The following is a 19,746-nucleotide window of genomic DNA, read 5'->3' as shown; positions in this document are numbered from 1 at the left end:
AAAACTGGGGAGTTCTGGGGGTCCCTGTGTTTTGGGGGGGGTCCCTGGGGGTTTTGGGGTTCCCTGTATTTTTGGGGGGTCCCTGGGGGTTTTGGGGGTCCCTGTGTTTTGGGGGGTGTCCCTGGGGGTCTCTGTGTTTTGGGGGGGGTCCCTGTGTTTTGGGGGGGGTTTGGGGGTCCCCACGACGCCCCGCGCCCCCCCAGACGTGGACGAGTGCCTGGACGAGTCGAACTGCGTGGCGGGGGCGTGCGAGAACACGCGGGGGTCGTTCCGCTGCACCTGCCCCCCCGGCACCCGCCTGCACCCGGGGGGCGGCGCTGCCTGGGGGGCCCCGAAACCGGTCAGTGGGGCGGGGGGCCTCGAAACCGTCAATGGGGTGGGGGGGCCTCGAAACGGTCAGTGGGGTGGGGGGGCCTCGAAACCATCAATGGGGTGGGGGGGGCCTCGAAACGGTCAGTGGGGCGGGGGGCCTCGAAACCGTCAATGGGGTGGGGGGGCCCCGAAACGGTCAGTGGGGCGGGGGGGCCTCGAAACCGTCAATGGGGTGGGGGGGCCTCGAAACGGTCAGTGGGGTGGGGGGCCTCGAAACCATCAATGGGGTGGGGGGGGCCTCGAACGGTCAGTGGGGCGGGGGGGCCTCGAAACTGTCAATGGGGTGGGGGGCCTCGAAACCGTCAGTGGGGTGGGGGGGCCTCGAAACGGTCAGTGGGTGGGGGGCCTCGAAACCATCAATGGGGTGGGGGGGCCTCGAAACGGTCAGTGGGGCGGGGGGGCCTCGAAACCGTCAATGGGGTGGGGGGGCCCCGAAACTGGTCAGTGGGGCGGGGGGCCTCGAAACGGTCAATGGGGTGGGGGGCCTCGAAAACGGTCAGTGGGGTGGGGGGGCCTCGAAACCGTCAATGGGGCGGGGGGGCCCCGAAACTGGTCAGTGGGGGCGGGGGCCTGGAAATGGTTATTGGGGTGGGGGGCTGGAATGGTCAATGGGGCGGGGGGTGCTGCCTGGGGGGGGTCTTGAAACCGGTCAGTGGGGTGGGGGGGCCTCGAAACGGTCAATGGGGCGGGGGTCTGGAAACCATCAATGGGGCGGGGGCTGGAAACGGTCAGTGGGGCGGGGGGGCGCTTTGGGGGGGGGTCTGGAAACCATCAATGGGGCGGGGGGCCTGGAAATGGTTATTGGGGTGGGGGGCTGGAAACCGTCAGTGGGGCGGGGGCGCTTCCTGGGGGGCCTGGAAACGGTCATTGGGTCGGGGGCGCTTCCTGGGGGGGTGGGTCTTGAAACCGCTCAATGGGGCGGGGGGGCCTGGAAACGGTCAATGGGGCGGGGGCGCTTCGGGGGGGGGTCTTGAACCGCTGAATGGGGCGGGGGGCCTGGAAACCGCTCAATGGGCGGGGGGCCTGGAAACGGTCATTGGGGCAGGGGCGCTTCCCGGGGGGGCTCGAAACGGTCAATGGGCGGGGGCGCTTCCTGGGGGGGGTCTTGAAACCGCTCAATGGGGCGGGGGCCTGGAAACGGTCAATGGGGCGGGGGCGCCTCGGGGGGGTCTTGAAACCGCTGAATGGGGCGGGGGGCCTGGAAACCGATCAATGGGGCGGGGGCCTGGAAACGGTCATTGGGGCGGGGGCGCTTCCTGGGGGGGGTCTTGAAACCGTTCAATGGGGCGGGGGCGCTTCCTGGGGGGGGGTCTTGAAACCGCTCAATGGGGCGGGGGGCGTGGAAACCGATCAATGGGGGTGGGGCACATTATGGGGGGCCTGGAAACGGTCATTGGGGCGGGGGCGCCTCGGGGGGGTCTTGAAACCGCTGAATGGGGCGGGGGGTCTTGAAACCGCTCAATGGGGCGGGGGCGTGGAAACCGATCAATGGGGGTGGGGGCACATTATGGGGGGCCTGGAAACGGTCATTGGGGCGGGGGGCGCTTCCGGGGGGGGTCTTGATAGCGGTCATTGGGGCGGGGGGGGGGGAATCGCGCCCCCCCCCCGCCGCCAAGTGACACCCCCCCTCCCCCCCCTTCCAGACCGGCCCCCCCCGGAGCGCCCCCCCCCGGAGCGGCGGGACGTGTGCTGCAGCGGCGGGGGAGGAGGGGCTGTGCGGGGGGCCCCTCGGGGGGGGGCCCCTGACCCGCGACGAGTGCTGCTGCCGGGGGGGGCGGGCTGGGGGCACCACTGCTGGCCCTGCCCCCCCGCGCCGGTGAGCCGGGGGGGGTGGGGGGGTACGGGGGGGGTATGGGGGGCATAGGGGTACATATGGGGGGGGGGGGGGGTACATGGGGTGCATATGGGGGGGGTACAGGGGGCATATGGGCTGCAGGGGGTCCGTATGGGGGGTATATGGGGGGTAGGGGGTCCATGTGGGGAGTTATGGGGGGCATATAGGCATAGGGGTACATATGGGGGGGGTATGGGGGGTATATGGAGGGGTAGGGGTCCATGTGGGGGGGTTATGGGGGGCATATGGGCATAGGGGTACATAGGGGGGGGTATGGGGGGTATATGGGGGTAGGGGTCCATGTGGGGGGGTCATAAGGGGTATGGGGGACTGTGGGGGCGTCCATAGGGGCCCTATTGGGTATATGGGGGGCTGCGGGGTATGGGGGGCCCTATAGGAAACGGGGGTTGCGATGGGGGGGGGTCCCTATGGGGTATGGGGGGGTCTACGCGTGGCTGGGGGGCGGATATGGGGGGGACCCCTATGGGGGGGCTGTGGGAGATGGGGGGGCCCCTATGAGGTATCGGGGGGGCCGGGAGGTTTGGGGGTTCCGGGGCTGACCCGGGGGCCCCCCAGGCCTGCAGTGCCCCCCCTCGCAGAGCGAGAGCAATTCCTTCTGGGACCTCAGCCCCCTGGCGCTGGGGGCGCCCCGCAGAGGTGGGACCCCAAAACTCAGCCCCTTGCACCCCCAACCCCCCCGGGACCCCCAAACCCCTGGGACCCCCCCAAACCCCCCCGGGACCCCCCAAATCCCTGGGACCCCCCCAATTCCCCCTGGGACCCCCAAACCCCCCGGGACCCCCAAACCCCTGGACCCCCCCAAACCCCCCCGGGACCCCCAAACCCCCTAGGACCCCCCCAAACCCCCCGGGACCCCCAAATCCCTGGGACGCCCCCCCAATTCCCCCTGGGACCCCCCAAATCCTGGGACCCCCCCCAATTCCCCCTGGGACCCCCAAACCCCCCCAAGACCCCAAACCCCCTGGGACCCCCCCAAACCCCCCCGGGACCCCCCAAATCCCTGGGACCCCCCCCAATTCCCCCTGGGACCCCCAAACCCCCTGGGACCCCCCCAAACCCCCCCGGGACCCCCAAACCCCCTGGAACCCCCCAAACCCCCCGGGACCCCCCAAATCCCTGGGACCCCCCCCAATTCCCCTGGGACCCCCAAACCCCCCGGGACCCCCCCAATCCCTGGGACCCCCCCAATTCCCCTGGGACCCCCCCAAACCCCCCCGGGACCCCCAAATCCCTGGGACCCCCCCCAATTCCCCCTGGGACCCCCAAACCCCCCGGGACCCCCCAAATCCCTGGGACCCCCCCCAATTCCCCCTGGGACCCCCAAACCCCCCCGGGACCCCCAAACCCCCTGGGACCCCCCAAACCCCCCCGGGACCCCCCAAATCCCTGGGACCCCCCCAATTCCCCCTGGGACCCCCAAACCCCCCCGGGACCCCCAAACCCCCTGGGACCCCCCCAAACCCCCCCGGGATCCCCAAATCCCTGGGACCCCCCCCAATTCCCCCTGGGACCCCCAAACCCCCCCGGGACCCCCAAACCCCTGGGACCCCCCCAAACCCCCCTGGGACCCCCCAAATCCCTGGGACCCCCCAATTCCCCCTGGGACCCCCAAACCCCCTGGGACCCCCCCAAACCCCCCTGGGACCCCCAAATCCCTGGGACCCCCCCAAACCCCCCTGGGACCCCCCAAATCCCTGGACCCCCCCAATTCCCCCTGGGACCCCCAAGACCCCCAAACCCCCTGGGCCCCCCCCAATTCCTCCCGGGAATCCCAAATACCCCCCGGGACCCCCCAAATCCCTGGGACCCCCCCCATTTCCCCCAGGACCCCCAGAACCCCCCAAACCCCCTCAGTCTGGGTACCCCAAATTTTGCCCCTGTGTCCCCCCCCCTAAATTGGGGACCCCCCCCCCCGGACCCCATTTCCCGGCCCCCCCAGGTGACGAGAGCTCCGAGGAGGACTCGGCCGAGTGCCCGCGCTGCCCCGCGGGGGGGCGCTGTCCGCGGGCCTTCCCGGGCCGGGGCTGCGAGTGCCCCCCGGCTTCCAGCCCGACCCCCCCCGCGCCCGCTGCGTCGGTGAGACCCCGAAACCAGAGCACCCCCAAACCCCTGAGACCCCCGAACCCCCCATAGCACCCCAAAACCCCTGAGACCCCCTGAACCCCCCATAGCACCCCAAAACCCCTGAGACCCCCTGAACCCCCCATAACACCCCAAAAACCCCTGAGACCCCCCAAACCCCCATAGCACCCCAAAACCCCTGACCCCCCCCGCGCCCGCTGCGTCGGTGAGACCCCAAAACCCTGAGACCCCAAAACCCCTGAGACCCCCTGAACCCCCATAGCACCCCAAAAACCCCTGAGAACCCTGAACCCCCAAACCCCTGACCCCCCCCGCGCCCGCTGCGTCGGTGAGACCCCGAAACCAGAGCACCCCCAAACCCCTGAGACCCCTGAACCCCCCAAACCCCCGACCCCCCCCCGCACCCATTGCGTCGGTGAGACCCCGAAACCCCTGAGACCCCCCAAACCCCCAAACCCCTGAGACCCCCCAAACCCCCATAGCACCCCAAAAACCCTGAGACCCCCCGAACCCCCAAACCCCTGAGACCCCCCCCCGCGCCCGCTGCGTCGGTGAGACCCCAAAACCCCTGAGACCCCAAAACCCCTGAGACCCCCTGAACCCCCCATAGCACCCCAAAAACCCCTGAGACCCCCTGAACCCCCAAACCCCTGACCCCCCCCCGCGCCCGCTGCGTCGGTGAGACCCCCAACCAGAGCACCCCCAAACCCCCCATAGCACCCCCAATACCCCTGAGACCCCTGAACCCCCAAACCCCCGACCCCCCCCGCGCCCGCTGCGTCGGTGAGACCCCAAAACCAGAGCACCCCCAAACCCCCCATAGCACCCCAAAAACCCCTGAGACCCCCCAAACCCCCCTAACACCCCAAAACCCCTGAGACCCCTGAACCCCCCTAACACCCCAAAACCCCTGAGACCCCCTGAACCCCAAACCCCTGACCCCCCCCGCGCCCGCTGCGTCGGTGAGACCCCGAAACCCCTGAGACCCCCTGAACCCCCCATAGCACCCCAAAAACCCCTGAGACCCCCTGAACCCCCAAACCCCTGACCCCCCCGCGCCCGCTGCGTCGGTGAGACCCCAAAACCAGAGCACCCCCAAACCCCCCATAGCACCCCAAACCCTGAGACCCCTGAGACCCCCTGAACCCCCAAACCCCTCTGAACCCCTGGGAATCTGGGGGGGCTCTGTCTGGGTTTGGGGGTGCCAGGGGGTTTGGGGGCTCTGGTTGGGTTTGGGGGCGCTGGGTGTGTCTGGGGGGGCTCTGATGGGTTTGGGGGTGCTGGGTGAGTTTGGGGGGCTTGATGGGTTTGGGGGTGCCAGGGGGGTTTGGGGGCTCTGGTTGGGTTTGGGGGCGCCGGGTGTGTTTGGGGGGGATCTGTCTGGGTTTGGGGGTGCTGGGGAATCTGGGGGGCTCTGATGGGTTTGGGGTGCCGGGGGTGTTTGGGGGGCTCTGATGGGTTTGGGGGTGCTGGGTGAGTTTGGGGGGGTCTGTCTGGGTTTGGGGGTGCTGGGTGAGTTTGGGGGGACTCTGTCTGGGTTTGGGGGTGCCGGGGGGTTTGGGGGCTCTGGTTGGGTTTGGGGGTGCTGGCTGGGTTTGGGGGGGCTCTGATGGGTTTGGGGGTGCTGGCTGGGTTTGGGGGGCTCTGATGGGTTTGGGGGTGCTGGGGAATCTGGGGGAGCTCTGTCTGGGTTTGGGGGTGCCGGGGGGGTTTGGGGGCTCTGGTTGGGTTTGGGGATGCTGGCTGGGTTTGGGGGGGCTCTGGTTGGGTTTGGGGTGCTGGGTGTGTCTGGGGGGGCTCTGATGGGTTTGGGGGTGCTGGCTGGGTTTGGGGGGGCTCTGATGGGTTTGGGGGTGCCCGGGGGGTTTGGGGGCTCTGGTTGGGTTTGGGGGCTCTGGCTGGGTTTGGGGGTGCTGGGGAATCTGGGGGGGCTCTGGCTGGGTTTGGGGGCGCCGGGTGTGTCCGGGGGGGGCTCTGGTGGGTTTGGGGGTGCTGGCTGGGTTTGGGGGGGCTCCGATGGGTTTGGGGGTGCCGGGTGTGTCTGGGGGGCTCTGGTGGGTTTGGGGGCGCTGGCTGGGTTTGGGGGGGCTTTGATGGTTTGGGGGTGCTGGGGAATCTGGGGGGGCTCTGGCTGGGTTTGGGGGTGCTGGGTGTGCCTGGGGGGGCTCTGATGGGTTTGGGGGTGCTGGCTGGGTTTGGGGGGGCTTTGATGGGTTTGGGGGTGCCAGGGGGGTTTGGGGGCTCTGGTTGGGTTTGGGGGCGCCGGGTGTGTTTGGGGGGGTCTGTCTGGGTTTGGGGGTGCTGGGGAATCTGGGGGGACTCTGGGCTGGGTTTGGGGGTGCTGGGTGTGCCTGGGGGGACTCTGGTTGGGTTTGGGGGTGCTGGGGAATCTGGGGGGACTCTGGTTGGGTTGGGGGTGCTGGCTGGGTTTGGGGGGGCTCTGATGGGGTTTGGGGGTGCCAGGGGGGTTGGGGGCTCTGGCTGGGTTTGGGGGGCTCTGATGGGTTTGGGGGTGCTGGGTGTGTTTGGGGGGGCTCTGATGGGTTTGGGGGTGCCGGGGGGGTGTGGGAGCTCTGTCTGGGTTTGGGGGCGCGGGTGTGTCCGGGGGGGCTCTGGTGGGTCTGGGGGTCACTCCGGGTCCCCCCAGACATCGACGAGTGCCGGGAGCCCCCCCGCGCTGCGGCCGCGACCGCTGCGTCAACACCAGCGGCTCCTTCCGCTGCGCCTGCAAAGCCGGGACCAGCCGGGCCCGCCAGCCGGGGGGCTGTGCCTGCCCCCCGCTGAGCCCCGAAACCGCGGACCCCCCCGCTGAGCCCCGAAACCAGGGACCCCCCCGCTGAACCCCGAAACCGCGGACCCCCCGAACCCCAAAACGCGGACCCCCCTGGGCCCCCCGCTGAGCCCCGAAACCAGGGACCCCCCGGGGCCCCCCTGAACCCGAAACCAGGGACCCCCCGGGGCCCCCCCGCTGAACCCCCAAACCAGAGACCCCCCCGCTGAACCCCGAAACCAGGGACCCCCCGGGCCCCCCGAACCCCGAAACCAGAGACCCCCCGAACCCCAAAACCGCGACCCCCCAGGGCCTCCCCGCTGAACCCCGAAACCGCAGACCCCCCGCTGAACCCCGAAACCAGGGACCCCCCCAGGGCCCCCCCGCTGAACCCCAAAACCAGAGACCCCCCGAACCCCGAAACCAGAGACCCCCCCCGGGCCCCCCGCTGAACCCCGAAACCAGAGACCCCCCGCTGAACCCCGAAACCAGGGACCCCCAGGCCCCCCCGAACCCGAAACCGCAGACCCCCGCTGAACCCCGAAACCAGAGACCCCCCCGGGGTCCCCCGAACCCCGAAACCGCAGACCCCCCCGCTGAACCCCGAAACCGCGGACCCCCAGGCCCCCCCGAACCCCGAAACCGTGGACCCCCCAGGGCCCCCCCGAACCCCGAAACTAGAGACCCCCCAGGGCCCCCCGCTGAACCCCGAAACCAGGGACCCCCCCAGGGCCCCCCCGCTGAACCCCGAAACCGTGGACCCCCCAGGGCCCCCCAAACCCTGAAACCAGAGACCCCCTGGGCCCCCCGCTGAACCCCGAAACAGAGACCCCCCAGCTGAACCCCAAAACCACGGACCCCCCGGGCCCCCCCGAACCCTGAAACCAGAAGACCCCCCCGAACCCCAAAACCGCGGACCCCCCAGGGCCCCCCGAACCCCGAAACCAGAGACCCCCCCGAACCCCGAAACCACGGACCCCCCCACTGAACCCCGAAACCGTGGACCCCCCAGGGCCCCCGACCCGAACACCCCCCCAGGGCCCTCCCGCTGAACCCCAAAACCAGAGACCCCCCGAACCCCGAACCAGAGACCCCCCCAGGGCCCCCCTGCTGAACCCCAAAACCAGAGACCCCCCGAACCCCGAAACCGCGGACCCCCCAGGGGCCCCCCCGAACCCCAAAACCAGAGACCCCCCCGAACCCCGAAACCACGGACCCCCCCACTGAACCCCGAAACCGCGGACCCCCCAGGGCCCCCCTGAACCCCAAAACCAGAGACCCCCCCGCTGAACCCAAAAACATGGACCCCCACACCCCCCCCCCCGAACCCCGAAACCGCGGACCCCCCAGGGCCCCCCCCGAACCCCAAAACCAGAGACCCCCCAGGGACCCCCGAAACTCTGGGTCCCCACAGCCCCCCCCGCTGAACCCCCAAAATCACGGACCCCCCAAACCCCCCGCTGAGCCCCCAGACCCCCTAAAACACCAGAGACCCCCCCTCTGAGCCCTAAAACCCAGAGACACCCCCAGACCCCACGGACCCCCCAAACCCCCCGAGACACCCCCAGACCCCACGGACCCCCCCAAACCCCCCAACAAAGGGGGAGCCGCCCCATTTTCGGGGTCCCCCCCATTTTCGGGGTCCCCCCCCCCGGTTCGGGTCCTCCAGTGGGCAGGACACGCCGGGGGGGGCGAAAGGAAAAGGAATAAAGCGGCTGTTACCATGGCAACCGGGCTCTTTATTCGGACGCCGGACGCCTGGGTCCCCCCCCGAACTCCTGGGTCCCCCCCGAACTCCTGGGTCCCCCCCCGAACTCCTGGGTCCTCCCGCTCGACTCCCCCACGATCCCGTCGTGCCCCGCGCTCCCGACTCCAGCTCCCGTCGTGCCCCGCGCGGCGGCCCCGCCCCTTCCCGTCGTGCCCCGCGGCGGCGGCCACGGTGAGGGGCGGGGGGGGGGGAGGGTGTTTTGGGGCTTTTTTGGGTTTTTCGGGGGTTCCGGGGCCGCCCGATGGGCGGGGGGGGGGATTCCTGCGCTTTGGGGTCGGGCCTGGGGGGTCCCGGGGGGTCGCGGGGCTCCTGAGGGGCCGCGGGGACCGTGAGGGGCCGGGGGGTCTGAGGCCCCGGCACAGGAGGCCCTGCCCCCGTAGGCCCCATAGAGACCCATAGAGACCCATAGAGACCCACAGGTACCCCATAGAGACCCCATAGAGACCCATAGAGACCCACAGAGACCCATAGAGACCCACAGAGACCCATAGAGACCCATAGAGACCCCATAGAGACCCATAGAGACCCATAGAGACCCATAGACCCCATAGAGACCCCCTAGAGACCCCCTAGAGACCCATAGAGACCCATAGAGACCCATAGAGACCCCATAGAGACCCATAGAGACCCATAGAGACCCCCTAGAGACCCATAGAGACCATAGAGACCCATAGACCCCATAGAGACCCATAGAGACCCACAGGGACCCCATAGAGACCCATAGAGACCCATAGACCCCATAGAGACCCATAGAGACCCATAGAGACCCATAGACCCCATAGAGACCCACAGAGACCCATAGAGACCCATAGGCCCATAGAGACCTAGAGACCATAGAGACCCATAGACACCCCATAGAGGCCCATAGAGACCCATAGACCCCATAGACCCCATAGAGACCCATAGAGACCCATAGAGACCCATAGAGACCCCATAGAGACCCCATAGACCCCATAGAGACCCATAGAGACCCACAGGGACCCCATAGAGACCCATAGAGACCCATAGAGACCCATAGACCCCATAGAGACCCATAGAGACCCCATAGAGACCCCATAGAGACCCATAGAGACCCATAGAGACCCATAGAGACGCATAGAGACCCCATAGAGACCCCTAGAGACCCCTAGAGACCCCATAGAGACCCATAGAGACCCATAGAGACGCATAGAGACCCCATAGAGACCCCATAGAGACCCCTAAGACCCCTAGAGACCCCATAGAGACCCCTAGAGACCCCTAGAGACCCCATAGAGACCCCATAGAGACCCATAGAGACCCATAGACCCCATAGAGACCCATAGAGACCCCATAGAGACCCCATAGAGACCCATAGAGACCCATAGACCCCATAGAGACCCATAGAGACCCATAGAGACCCCATAGAGACCCATAGAGACCCATAGACCCCATAGAGACCCATAGACCCCATAGAGACCCATAGAGACCCATAGACCCCATAGAGACCCATAGAGACCCGTAGCCCTCCATAGACACCCCATAGCCCCCATAGCCCCCTATAGACACCCCATAGCCACCCCATAGCCCTCATAGCCCCCCATAGGCCCCATAACCCCCATAGGCCCCATAGGCCCCATAGCCCACATAGACCCCATAGCCCTCATTTCCCCCCCATAGCCCCCATTTCTGTCTCCCCCCAGGCTATGGGGCTGAAGCTGTGGCAGAAGGCCCTGCCTGTCCCCCCATAATCCCCATTTCCCCCCCATAACCCCCTCTCCCCCATAACCCCCTGTCCCCCCATAACCCCCATTATTTCCCCCCAGGTCGCCATGGGGCTGAAGCCGTGGCAGAAAGCCCTGTCCCCCCATAACCCCCTGTCCCCCCATAACCCCCATTTATTTCCCCCCCAGGTCGCCATGGGGCTGAAGCCGTGGCAGAAAGCCCTGTCCCCCCATAACCCCCTGTCCCCCCATGACCCCCATAACCCCCATTTATTTTCTCCCCCCCAGGTCGCCATGGGGCTGAAGCCGTGGCAGAAAGCCCTGTTCCCCCTGCGCTCCGTCTCCTCCGTGGTGCGGCTGTTCGAGGCCGAGCTGCGGCAGCCGGAGCCCGACCTGGTGCTGCTGTCCCTGGTTCTGGGTTTCGTGGAGCATTTCCTGGCTGTCAACCGCGTCCTGCCCACCAACGTCCCCGGCATCAGCTTCGAGGCGCGCCCGGGCCCCGAGCCGCACACGCTGGCCTATTTCCCGGTGGCCGAGCTGTCCATCGTGGCCGCGCTGTACGCGCGCTTCACGGCGCAGATCCGCGGCGCCGTGGACCTGTCCCTGTACCCGCGCCCCGACGGCTGCTCCTCCCGCGACCTGGTGCGCAAGGTGGCCGACGTCATCTGGAACAGCCTCAGCCGCTCCTACTTCAAGGACCGCGCGCACATCCAGTCGCTCTTCAGCTTCATCACCGGTCAGGGGGCGCTTGGGGGGGACACTTGGGGGGCTGGGGGACTTGGGGGGCTGTCCATAGCTGGTATGGGGCTGGGGGGCACTTCACGGGCCAGACACACGTCCAGTTGCTCTTCAGCTTCATCACCGGTCAGGGGGCGCTTGGGGGGGAACTTGGGGGGCTGGGGGGACTTGGGGGGCTGTCCCATAGCTGGTATGGGGCTGGGGGGCACTTCACGGACCAGACACACGTCCAGTCGCTCTTCAGCTTCATCACCGGTCAGGGGGCGCTTGGGGGGAACTTGGGGGGCTGGGGGGACTTGGGGGGCTGTCCCATAGCTGGTATGGGGCTGGGGGGCACTTCACGGACCAGACACACGTCCAGTCGCTCTTCAGCTTCATCACCGGTCAGGGGGGACTGGGGGACACTTGGGGGGCACTTTGGGGGCTGTCCCTGAGCCCTGGGGTCACTCTGTGGGTCACTCTGTGGGTCAGTCTGTGGGTCACTGTGTGTCAGTGTGGGTCACTGTGGGTCACTCTGTGTTACTCTGTGGGTCCCTGTGGGTCAGTGTGTGGGTCACTGTGGGTCACTGTGGGTCTGTGCCCCCCAGGAACGAAGCTGGACAGCGTGGTGGTGGCGTTCGCCGTGGTGGGGGGGTCACTGTGGGTCACTGTGGGTCAGTCTGTGGGTCACTGGGTCACTGTGGGTCAGTCTGTGTTACTCTGTGGGTCACTGTGGGTCAGTGTGTGGGTCACTGTGGGTCAGTCTGTGGGTCACTGTGGGTCACTGTGGGTCTGTGCCCCCCAGGAACGAAGCTGGACAGCGCGGGGGTGGCGTTCGCCGTGGTGGGGGGGTCACTGTGGGTCAGTGTGTGGGTCACTCTGGGTCACTGTGGGTCAGTCTGTGTTACTCTGTGGGTCACTGTGGGTCAGTGTGGGTCACTGTGGGTCAGTCTGTGTTACTCTGTGGGTCACTGTGGGTCTGTGCCCCCCAGGAACGAAGCTGGACAGCGCGGGGTGGCGTTCGCCGTGGTGGGGGGGTCACTGTGGGTCAGTCTGTGGGTCACTGGGGGTCAGTCTGTGTTACTCTGTGGGTCACTGTGGGTCTGTGCCCCCCAGGAACGAAGCTGGACAGCGCGGGGGTGGCGTTCGCCGTGGTGGGCGCCTGCCAGGCGCTGGGGCTGCCCGACGTGCACCTGGCGCTGTCCGAGGACCACGCCTGGGTGGCCTTCGGGCCGGGGGGGCGCACACGGCGAGGTGACCTGGCACGGCAAGGGCAACGAGGACCGCAGGGGCCAGAGCGTGGCCGCCGGCGTGGCCGAGAAGGTGACGGGACGGGGGACAGGGGGACGTGGGGACAGGAGGGGCCAGAGCGTGGCCAAGAAGGTGCGGGGACAGGGGGGCACAGGGACATGGGGACAGGGACACGTGGACATGGGGATGGGGACAGGGACATGGGGACAGGGACATGGGGACAGGGACATGGGGACACGGACGGAGGGATATTGGGGGGACATGGGGACAGGGACATGGGGACATGGGGACAGGGACACGTGGACACGGACATGGGGGATATTGGGGGGACATGGGGACAGGGACATGGGGGACATGGGGACAGGGACACATGGACATGGGGACACGGACATGAGGGATATTGGGGGGACATGGGGACAGGGACATGGGGGACATGGGAATGGGGACAGGGACATGGGGGACATGGGGACGGGGACATGGGGACAGGGACATGTGGACATGGGGACACGGACATGGGGGATATTGGGGGGACATGGGGACAGGGACAACGGGACATGGGGACACGGACATGGGGGATATTGGGGGGACATGGGGACAGGGACACGGGGACATGGGGACAGGAGGGGCTAGGGTGTGGCCGCCAGCGTGGCCGAGAAGGTGGGGGACAGGGACATGGGGACAGGGACATGGGGGAACACAGGGACAGGGACATGTCCCCGTGTCCCCTGATGTCCCCTGTGTCCCCTGGTGTCCCCTGATGTCCTCCATGTCCTCTGATGTCCCCATGTCTCCATGTCCCCATGTTCCCCGATGTCCCTGTCCCCCGTGATGTCCCCGTGTCCCCTGGTGTCCCCGTGTCCCCTGATGTCCCCTGATGTCCTCTGTGTCCTCTGATGTCCCATGTCTCCATGTCCCCATGTTCCCCGATGTCCCTGTCCCCCGCGACGTCCCCGTGTCCCCTGGTGTCCCCGTGTCCCCTGGTGTCCCCTGGTGTCCCCGTGTCCCCTGGTGTCCCCGTGTCCCCACGTCCCCCGATGTCCCCTGATGTCCCCGTGTCTCCTGTCCCCAGAGCTGGCTGTACCTGAAGGGCTCGTACGTGCGCTGCACGCGGCACATGGAGGTGGCGTTCATGGTGTGCGCCATCAACCCCTGCATCGACCTGCACAGCGACAGCCTGGAGCTGCTGCAGCTGCAGCAGGTGTGGGGCGGCCGTGGGGGCGGCCGTGGGGCAGCCGTGGGGCTGGGGGTGAGAACTATGGGGCACCCCCCAGCTCCTCCTCTCCCCCCTCCACAGCGCCTGCTCTGGCTGCTCTACGACATGGGGCACCTGGAGAGGTAAGAGGGACCCCCCCCACCCCGAACCACCGCGGGGCTGCCCCCCAAGTGCCGCGGGGCTGCCCCACACCCTGCCCCACAGATACCCCATGGCGCTGGGGAACTTGGCCGACCTGGAGGAGCTGGAGCCGACGCCGGGGAGACCCGACCCCCTGACGCTCTATCACGAGGTGAGCTGGGGGGCCGGGGGGGCGGGACGTGGGGCACGCCGTGGGGCTGACCCCCGTCCCGCCCCACAGGGGATCCGCTCGGCGCGCACTCATTACAACAACCGGCACATCTACCCCTACATGTACCTCGCCGGGTTCCACTGCAGGAACCGCAACGTGAAGGAGGCGCTGGGGGCCTGGGCCGACACGGCCACCGTCATCCAGGAGTGAGGGGGACACGGGGGGCGCCCCATAACCCGCCGTGGGGCTGGGGGGGCCACGGGGAGCCCATAACCCGCCGTGGGGCTGGGGGGGCTGTGGGGAGCCCCATAACCCGCCGTGGGGCTGGGGGGACTGTGGGGAGCCCCATAACCTGCCGTGGGGCCGTGGGGAGCCCATAACCTGCCGTGGGGCTGGGGGGGCCACGGGGAGCCCATAACCCGCTGTGGGGCTGGGGGGGCCATGGGGTGCCCCATAACCCGCTGTGGGGCTGGGGGGGCCATGGGGAGCCCATAACCCGCTGTGGGGCTGGGGGGGCCGTGGGGCGCCCCATAACCCGCCGTGGGGCTGAGGTTGAGGTGAGAGGTCCCCAGGTCCCCCCAGCACTGTGGGGCCGCCCCACATCCCTGTCCCATCTCCGCCTTGCAGCATCGCCAGGCTCTGCCCCACAGCTGCCCCATTTCTGCCCCCATTCCTGGCCCACATCAGAGCCATACCCTGCCCCACAGCAGCCCCACAGCAGCCCCCGTTTCTCCCCCAGCTACAATTACTGCCGTGAGGACGAGGAGATCTACAAGGAATTCTTCGACGTGGCCAACGACGTGATCCCCAACCTGCTGAAAGAGGCGGCGGCCGGGGACACGGCGGGGGGACAGGTGGGGACAGGGGGACATGGGGACACGGGGGGACATGGCGGTACATGGGGACAGGTGGGGACACGGGGACACAGGTGGGGACAGGGGGACATGGGGACATGGGGACAGGTGGGGACATGGGGACACAGGTGGGGACAGGGGGACATGGGGACAGGTGGGGACAGGGGGACATGGGGACACGGGGGGACATGGCGGTACATGGGGACAGGTGGGGACACGGGGACACAGGTGGGGACAGGGGGACATGGGGACATGGGGACAGGTGGGGACATGGGGACACAGGTGGGGACAGGGGGACATGGGGACAGGTGGGGACAGGGGGACATGGGGACACGGGGGGACATGGCGGTACATGGGGACAGGTGGGGACACGGGGACACAGGTGGGGACAGGGGGACATGGGGACATGGGGACAGGTGGGGACATGGAGACACAGGTGGGGACAGGGGGACATGGAGACATGGGGACAGGTGGGGACGGGGGACACAGGTGGGGACAGAGGGACATGGGGACATGGGGACAGGTGGAGACATGGGGACACAGGTGGGGACAGAGGGACATGGGGACATGGGGACAAGTGGGGACGGGGGACACAGGTGGGGACACGGGGACACGAGGACAGGTGGGGACAGGGGGACACAGGTGGGGACAGGGGGACATGGGGACAGGTGGGGACAGGGGGACACAGGGACACGGGGACAGGTGGGGACATGGGGGGGACATAGGGACATGGGGGGGACAGACATGGGGGACAGGTGGGGACATGGGGGGGACACGGAGGACGTGGGGGACATTGGGGACATGGAGGACATGGGGACAGGTGGGGACATGGGGACACAGGTGGGGACAGGGGGACATGGGGACATGGGGGGACATAGGGACATGGTGGGGACAGACATGGGGACATGGGGGACATGGCGGGGACATGGAGGACGTGGGGGACATTGGGGACATGGAGGACATGGGGACACAGGTGGGGACATGGGGGCGACATGGGGACAGGTGGGGACGGGGACATGGGGACAGGTGGGGACAGGAGGACACAGGTGGGGACAGGGGGACATGGGGACATGGGGACACGGGGGACACGGGGGGACATGGGGGTACATGGGGACAGGTGGGGACATGGGGACACAGGTGGGGACACGGGGGGGACATGGGGACACCATGGGGCGACCGGTGGTGACAGGAACACAGAGGGGACGTGGGGGGGACATGGGGGGTATCCCCTGACTCGGGGGGGGATTCCCCAAACTCTGGGGGGATTCCCCGAACTCCGGGGGGCGCCCCTGACTCCAGGGTCCCCCCTGACGTTTGGGGGTCCCCCCCAGCCCCCCCCCGGCCCCGGGGAGCCCCTCCCGGCGCTGCAGGACCCCGAGTGCTTCGCCCACCTGCTGCGCTTCTACGACGGGATCTGCCGCTGGGAGGAGGGCAGCCCCACGCCCGTGCTGCACGTGGGCTGGGCGACGTTCCTCGTGCAGTCCCTGGGGCGCTTCGACAGCCAGGTGGGGTTTGGGGGGTCCCTGGGGGGTTTGGGGGGTCCCTGGGGGGTTTTGGGGGGATTTGGGGGGTTTTGGGCAGCCCCACGCCCGTGCTGCAGTGGGCTGGGCGACGTTCCTCGTGCAGTCCCTGGGGCGCTTCGACAGCCAGGTGGGGTTTGGGGGGTCCCTGGGGGGGTTTTGGGGGGATTCGGGGGGTTTTGGGGGGATTTGGGGGGTTTTGGGCAGCCCCACGCCCGTGCTGCACGTGGGCTGGGCGACGTTCCTCGTGCAGTCCCTGGGGCGCTTCGACAGCCAGGTGGGGTTTGGGGGGTCCCTGGGGGGGTTTGGGGGGGGCCCCTGGGGGGATTTGAGGGAGATTTGGGGTCCCCAATAACATCTGGGGGGTCTTAAGAGTCCCCCGTGTCCCTCGTGGGGTCCCCAAAACCCTCTGGGGCTTCCCCCATAGTGACCCCCCATGTCCCCCCCGTGACCCCCCCATAGTGACCCCCCATGTCCCCCCATGACCCCCCCATAGTGACCCCCGGTCACCCCCCGTCCCCCCATGGCCCCCCCGTAGTGACCCCCCGTCCCCCCGTGACCCCCCTCATAGTGACCCCCCCATGTCCCCCCGTGACCCCCCCCCATAGTGGTCCCGCCTGTGACCCCCCCAAAGTGACCCCCCCATGTCCCCCCCCGTGACCCCCCCCATAGTGACCCTCATGTCCCCCCCGTGACCCCCCATAGTGACCCCCCTGTCCCCCCCTGGCCCCCCATGGCCCCCCCATAGTGACCCCCCTGTCCCCCCCTGTCCCCCCCATGACCCCCCATAGTGACCCCCCTGTCCCCCTGTGACCCCCCCACGTCCCCCCCGTGATCCCCCCATGTCCCCCCCTGTCCCCCCCCATAGTGACCCCCCTGTCCCCCCAGGTCCGCCAGAAGGTCACCCTGCTGTCCCACGACCCCGACCCCCCCTCAGCCGACCCGCCGGGGGGGGGCGACCCCCCCCCCCAGAGCCGCCGCCGGGGCCCCCGCCGCGAATCCAAACCCGAGGAGCCGCCGCCGCCCCCCAAAAAAACCCCCCCCGAGCGCCACCGCCCCCCCCAAGCCGGGGAACCCCCGGGGACCCCCCCGGCCCCCCCCGCGCCGCCCCGGCCCCCCCCGCTGCCCCCCCGGGGGGCCGCTGCTGGTTTTCCGCAGCCAGAAGATGCGGGGGATGCAGGAGCTGCTGCGCGCCCCCAAAATCAACTCCAGCGCCATCAAACTGCAGCTCACGGCCCAGAGCCAAGTGCAGCCGCGGCGGCTCCGGCCCGCGCCCAGCGACTACAGCCTGGCCTTCCTCAAACGGCCCCGCAAGGGGCTCTGACCCCCCCGGGCGAAAACGGGGGGGCTGGGGGGGATACGGAGCAGGTACGGGGGGGATATGGGGGTCTGGGGGGATAGAGTGGGGTACAGGGGGGATAGCGCCCGTGGTTACAGCCTGGCCTTCCTCAAACGGCCCCAAAGGGGGCTGTGGGACCCCCCCGGGGGGAAATGGGGGGGCTGGGGAGAAATGGGGGGGTCTGGGGGGGATACAGAGCAGGTACGGGGGGATAGAGTGGGGTACAGGGGTACAGGGGGGATAACACCCGTGGTTACAGCCTGGCCTTCCTGAAACGGCCCCGAAGGGGGCTGTGGGACCCCCCCGGGGGGAAATGGGGGGTCTGAGGGGGAAATGGGGGGTCTGGAGGGGTACGGAGCAGGTACGGGGGGGATATGGGGTCTGGGGGGGGATAGAGTGGGGTACAGGGGTACGGGGGGATAGCGCCCCTGGTTACAGCCTGGCCTTCCTGAAACGGCCCCAAAGGGGGCTGTGGGACCCCCCGGGGGGAAACGGGGGGTCTGGGGGGGATACGGAGCAGGTACGGGGGGATATGGGGGTCTGGGGGGATAGAGTGGGGTACAGGGGGGGTACAGGGGGGATAGCGCCCATGGTTACAGCCTGGCCTTCCTGAAACGGCCCCAAAGGGGGCTGTGGGACCCCCCCGGGGGGAAATGGGGGGGTCTGGGGGGGAACGGAGCAGGTACGGGGGGGATATGGGGGTCTGGGGGGGATAGAGTGGGGTACAGGGGGTACAGGGGGGATATGGGGGGATAGCACCCATGGTTACAGCCTGGCCTTCCTGAAACGGCCCCAAAGGGGGCTGTGGGACCCCCCCGGGGGAAAATGGGGGGTCTGGGGGGGGAAATGGGGGGTCTGGGGGGGATACAGAGCAGGTACGGGGGGGATATAGTGGGGTACAGGGGGGATATGGGGGATAACGCCCATGGTTACAGCCTGGCCTTCCTGAAACGGCCCTGAAGGGGCTCTGAGACCCCCCCCGGGGGGAAATGGGGGGGTCAGACAGGGGGTACGGGGGCGATATGGGGGGTCCAGGGGGTTATAGGGGGATTTTGGGGTACAGGGGTTGTAGGGGCATATGGGGGTTATAGCGGGGGACAGGGCTTATGTGAGGGGTTAAGAGGGTGCAAGAGGTTATATGGGGGTTATAGGGGGGTCCAGGGGATTATAGGGGAATATGGGGGGGTTATGGGGGTCCAGGAGGGTCCAGGGGTTATGGGGGTACAGGGGGTTATAGGGAAATATGGGGGTACAGGGGGATATAGGGGGTACAGGGGTTATGGGGTCCAGGGGTTATGGGGGTCCAGGGGGTTATAGGGGAATATGGGGGGTTATGGGGGTCCAGGAGGGTCCAGGGGTTATGGGGGTACAGGCGGTTATAGGGAAATATGGGGGTACAGGGGGTCCAGAGGTTATGGGGTCCAGGGGGATATAGAGGGTCCAGGGGTTATGGGGGTACAGCGGGTTATAGGGGAATGTGGGGGTACAGGGGTTATGGGGGTCCAGGGGGTCCAGGGGTTATGGGGGTACAGGGGGTTATAGGGAAATATGGGGGTACAGGGGGTTATAGGGGGGTACAGGGAGTTATAGGGAAATAGGGGGGGTTATAGGGGAGTCCAGGGGTTATGGGGGTACAGGGGGCTATGGGGGTTATGGGGGTCCAGGGGGATATAGGGGTCCGGGGGTTATGGGGGTTCAGGGGGTTATGAGGGTCCGGGGGGGTCCAGGGGTTATGGGGGTCCGGGGGTTATGGGGGTTCAGGGGGTTATGGGGGTACAGGGGGTTATGGGGGTACAGGGGGTTATAGGGAAATAGGGGGGGTTATAGGGGAGTCCAGGGGTTATGGGGGTACAGGGGGTTATAGGGAAATAGGGGGGGTTATAGGGGAGTCCAGGGGTTATGGGGGTACAGGGGGCTATGGGGGTTATGGGGGTCCGGGGGGATATAGGGGTCCAGGGGTTATGGGGGTCCGGGGGGTTATGGGGGTCCGGGGGTTATGGGGGTCCAGGGGGATATAGGGGTCCAGGGGCT

At 68.1% G+C, this 19,746-nt stretch overlaps 2 protein-coding genes across 2 annotated transcripts; both read left to right on the top strand.

Moving 5' to 3' along the window:
* Positions 1 to 203: 203 nt before the first annotated feature.
* Positions 204 to 8,306, top strand: LOC136002889 (basic proline-rich protein-like; the record flags this gene model as incomplete). Its single annotated transcript, XM_065658137.1, has 8 exons — positions 204 to 395; positions 2,016 to 2,210; positions 2,783 to 2,863; positions 4,167 to 4,303; positions 4,475 to 4,514; positions 4,572 to 4,724; positions 7,295 to 7,834; positions 8,005 to 8,306. Coding segments are annotated over 8 exons (1,640 nt in total), but the record flags the coding sequence as incomplete, so codon positions are not given.
* A 595-nt stretch (positions 8,307 to 8,901) lies between these two features.
* On the top strand, positions 8,902 to 17,749 carry MEN1 (menin 1). The gene is given in 12 exon segments (XM_065658138.1): positions 8,902 to 9,018; positions 10,818 to 11,265; positions 12,363 to 12,492; positions 12,494 to 12,569; positions 13,567 to 13,695; positions 13,792 to 13,832; positions 13,915 to 14,002; positions 14,072 to 14,208; positions 14,742 to 14,856; positions 16,188 to 16,361; positions 17,265 to 17,501; positions 17,503 to 17,749. Coding segments are annotated over 11 exon segments (1,767 nt in total). The 5' UTR covers positions 8,902 to 9,018; positions 10,818 to 10,823; the 3' UTR covers positions 17,701 to 17,749.
* Positions 17,750 to 19,746: the final 1,997 nt, after the last annotated feature.

Source organism: Caloenas nicobarica, unplaced genomic scaffold (genome assembly GCF_036013445.1).
Source record: "Caloenas nicobarica isolate bCalNic1 unplaced genomic scaffold, bCalNic1.hap1 Scaffold_663, whole genome shotgun sequence".
Classification (NCBI taxonomy): Eukaryota; Metazoa; Chordata; class Aves; order Columbiformes; family Columbidae; genus Caloenas; species Caloenas nicobarica.
The sequence above is the reverse complement of the archived record's forward strand: the minus strand, read 5'-3'. Positions and strand labels throughout refer to the sequence as shown.